Genomic DNA, 4,406 nt, shown 5'->3' on the forward strand with positions numbered 1-4,406 from the left:
CTACTCTCTCTCTCTCTCTCTCTCTCTCTCTCTCTCACGCAATTGAGTTGAGCCTAAATCCTCATCAGCACTGATAACTTAAACTGAAACATAAAGTACATTACATAGGCTACGATCATGGAGGGTTTGATCAAGGGGTTGGTCCATGCTGCCCTTGGTGACGACGACAATGACGACCGCAACAACCGCTGCGATTCCCGAGATGAACGGTCTAGATCCTCCTGGGCTGAGGTCGTCTCCGGAGATCAGGATCAGGATCCGCAAGATCATCCTCCTCCCAGACACCACAACTGGACTTCACAGGTTATTTCAATTCCCCCTTTGGTTTTAGAATCAGATTCAGAACACAAATGAAATACAACGAAAATAATAATCAGTGTCTTTAGTGATTATACCTGTCTTCAGATCCAAATACATTTTTGTTCCGTCTCAAAAAATCAAACGTGTATTCCCCAAAGTACAGACATTTAGGTTTTGTGGAATTTAATTTGATTCTATTCGAATTGCATGAATAATTAGTGCTACTCTGAAATTCAGGGTAAAATTACATTTGAGATTTTCATATGGTATAGTGTGACACTAAATACCTATGTAAAGATTAAATTTGAGGTTTAAGGATGATGAGTGTAATTCGCACTGAGATTTTATGAAATATACACCATGATTCTGGTAGTATTATTGTATCTTGTAAAAAAGAGACCTTTAAATCTATGTAAATCGTAGACATAACACTTAGGTCTGCTATGATCCATGGAACTCGGACGAATAGATACTAGATGAGTGAATTTCAGTTATCGTCAATGATGTGAATGCAATTTGCCCTACCTATTCTATGCCAAATCATTGCGAGTAATAGAGACTTTTTCAGGAGGAGCCTCGTTATGAGCAGGAGGAGTGGCGCCAACAGGGTTCTAGACTTTCCAACAGACCACAGAAGGTCCCATTTTGCCACTTGTTCAATTAATCTTGTCATTTGCTTCATCGAATTCAACCCCAACAACATATGAACAATTTAATTTTGCTTCATTAGTTTGTTATTGTTGCAGGAGGAGCAGCGGCACGACGATAGTTATGGGGATTCCTACAGGCCTCAAAGGGTGGGTGAATTCATGTTCATTGTTAAATAAATGAGTTGGATGAGTATTGTCCTCCTGTATAAGCCCTGAGTTGATCTCAGTTATCTAATATTGATTTTGATGGTGTTGCTGTTATCATATTGTAGGAGCAATATCGTCCAAAGCAAGAAGAGTGGGAATCTCAGAGTTCCAACAGACACAAGAAGGTTAATATATATGTTTTCTTTTCCTTTTCCTTTTATTGTTAAGATGCTAGCTTGAAGTAAACGGAAAATTGCAACTTCGAGTCTTTCTTGAGATTATAATTTAAAACTGTGCTTATTGACATCGAGAAATATGGCGTGGTTTAGCCCTAAAATATATATAATACATGTTGATTACTATGTTCATCATGCATGTAGCAAGTAAGATTGTTCTAGTTATTTATTACCATAGGGTGTGATAGATATAGTTTGCTTCTGTAATGAGATTACACTTTGTTATATATGTTAATGAAAAATAAAGTTGTGATAACAGAATCACATTCAAAAACCAAGCTCTTGTACTCCTGATTGTGTGCCCATTTTCATATGGCACTGCTTTGATCCAAACGTTTCTGCTCTCTCTGCTTACAATTTCAGATTTTTATAGGATAGGAGTATTAGAAGAAATAGTTCCTTTTTAAAATAAAAGAGATTATATACATGATAAATGATCCATTGGCTGAACATTTGAAAATCAGGTTTCATGATAGTATGAACATCAAACACATCGAGGGAACTTGGTTATTGGCCTTTTTTTTTGCTGATGCTGTTGGTGAAATGAAATTTAACTATATTGGTGAAATCAATTTTATATTTTGCAGTTTGATGAAGAGAACAATGATGGATGGCAGACTGTTGGCAAACCTTCAAGGCGGCAACAACACAAGGTTTGTCTTTTTAACTTTAATCAATACATCAAGCAGAAATAAAACTCAGAGATGCGCTTTGAGTGATTTGTATGAATTTAAAAGAGTTTGCCACATGTTAACTTTGTCGCAAGTGTGTGATGATGTATTAGTCCTGAACATGTATGCTGCATCACTATCTTAATAATAGATCTTACCATCTTGATTTAGGTTCCCAAGGATAATTGGAACAACTATAAACTACCACCTGATGAGCAAGAATACTCTAATGATATTGATGTTGGTGGTCGTGCGGAGCCTTCGAACGACGAGCTTTATGATTTGTCTAAAGCATGTGACAAACTGTGGGACCTTGATTTAAATCGTTTGGTACCGGGAAAGGATTATGAAATTGACTGTGGCGAAGGAAAGAAGGCTTACCAAAAGGAAGATATGGCAGAGGGTTGCTTGTTTACTTGGGTTAGCGATGATGTATTCAGAAAGCCTACTTTTGCGCGGTTTCTTTCTCTTCTAGATAACTACAACCCGAATCAAGGAAGTAAGGAAGTTGTCACGTCTGAAGAGAGGCAAGAGCAAGCTTCTTTCATTGAAGAAATTAGTAGAACAGCACCAATCAAATATCTGCACAAGTATCTTGTGTCCAAGGGTATTGCATCAGGGAGCTTTCAAGAATTCAAAAGAATGATTAGCAGCTTGTGGTTTGACCTTTATTCACGTGGGGGAACATCTGGTTCCTCCTCTGCTTTCGAACATGTTTTTGTTGGAGAAATCAAGAACAACAGTGAAGTTTCTGGCTTTCATAACTGGCTGCAGGTGTGATGTTCTTTTCTTTTCCCTTCCCTCTTAAGGTCTTTATATAATTAATGTCAAATTTATGGTATATTTTCTTAGGATGTCAGAAGTCATATTCAGAGTTATTTTAAGCACTCATTTTGATAGCATTTGTTAGGCAGTTCCTCTTCTGTTGATCTATTCACCGAACCTAGTGATATTGTAACATGTTGAGTAGCTTCACAGAGAAAGATAATGAAACTTTGCAGTAGTGTCATGCTGTCCTTTTATATTGTTGCTAAAAGATAGATGACGGCTTTCATGGTATATTTTGTTTCTTTAGTTTGAAATTTTCTGTATCTTGTTCTTGTCATTATTACATCTCATTTATTGAGCATATCCTTCGCAGTTTTACCTTGAAGAAGCAAAAGGGAGGGTTGATTATCAAGGCTATATTTTTCCCCGTAGACGTGGTGAAATTGTGAGTGATTATCTGTTGTTTTCTATTTTCAAATGACTATTATTTCAAGCATTCCACTTCTCACTGCTGCATTACTAGAAATCAATGCATATTGAAAATTATTCCTCAAGAAATCTTTTAAAAAGAATTAGCTACTGAGTTATAAATTATAATCATAGCTCTGTTTTATTCCATACCAGTTTTTATTAGTTCTTTTGTCCAAGTTTTTAGTTAAGCACAGTTATACTTTGAGCAGTAAGTAATTAACCTTATCATCATCGTTAATGTTCTTTGCCGTTGTTGCTTACAGCCAGACTCAGAAACACAGCTTCTGACAATTCAGTTTGAATGGAATAATGTTCTAAAATCTGTATCAAGCACTTTGGTGGGAGTGAGCCCTGAATTTGAAATTGCTCTGTATACCCTCTGTTTCTATGTGGGCGAGGAGGACAACCACATTCAGCTGGGTCCATATTCAGTTAATATCAAGTGCTACCGTCTCGGCAATCGAATTGGATCTGTTTATCCCATTGCTGAATCCTGAATCTTAAGCTGCTAGCCATGTTGGTTGTTTTCCTCTGAGGATCATGTCATGTATTTATACATACTTGAGAACTTTGTACTTCATTGCTGTAAAAGGAAACAGTATCAGTTAGAACAATTGCTGTTACAAGGTAGCACAATATATGCATACATATATGGGGCTATTTTGAATAGGATGGATAAATATAAAATGAACATATCGTCTGGAATTATTATGCCACTTTTCTCTCTCTTTTTTTCTTTCTCAGTCTTTCATTGTAAGCTATAACATTTTTTGTTTTGAAAGGTATTGTAAGCTGTAACATGTTATTAAATATCTCACTAGTTTTGTTGGCTTGCATAAGCTTAGAGTGTAATACACTCGGATTGGATCTTCTCATTGAAAATTTTACATGATTAAAGTGGGGCTAAGTATGAGATTGACAAAAAGATCTAATAATCAGTAGCGAAGACCAAAACACGATATAGGTTCGTAAAACTTTCACGCAAGAGGATCTATTCTCGTGATATATGTTTGTTGGAATTGTCTATGGTGGGGAAACTTAATTCTGGTCCTGTAAGGACCCTTTAAGAATATGCTTAATTAGTGGTTCTCCTGCAATTCGTACTTGACACTTTTGTTTAAGAGATTTTGCCTCACTATTTTTTATAATTGCAACTGATGCCT

At 36.3% G+C, this 4,406-nt stretch overlaps 1 protein-coding gene across 1 annotated transcript; it reads left to right on the forward strand.

Moving 5' to 3' along the window:
* The first annotated feature begins 6 nt into the window (after window positions 1-6).
* LOC107483842 (uncharacterized) lies at window positions 7-4,070 on the forward strand. Its single transcript, XM_016104461.3, has 8 exons — window positions 7-303; window positions 869-937; window positions 1,047-1,097; window positions 1,223-1,282; window positions 1,921-1,986; window positions 2,176-2,778; window positions 3,146-3,217; window positions 3,507-4,070. The coding sequence occupies exons 1-8, from the start codon at window positions 118-120 to the stop codon at window positions 3,738-3,740; spliced, it is 1,341 nt and encodes a 446-aa protein (XP_015959947.1). The 5' UTR covers window positions 7-117; the 3' UTR covers window positions 3,741-4,070.
* The last annotated feature ends 336 nt before the right edge of the window (window positions 4,071-4,406 follow it).

The sequence above is a fragment of the Arachis duranensis genome, chromosome 1 (genome assembly GCF_000817695.3).
Source record: "Arachis duranensis cultivar V14167 chromosome 1, aradu.V14167.gnm2.J7QH, whole genome shotgun sequence".
Classification (NCBI taxonomy): domain Eukaryota; kingdom Viridiplantae; phylum Streptophyta; class Magnoliopsida; order Fabales; family Fabaceae; genus Arachis; species Arachis duranensis.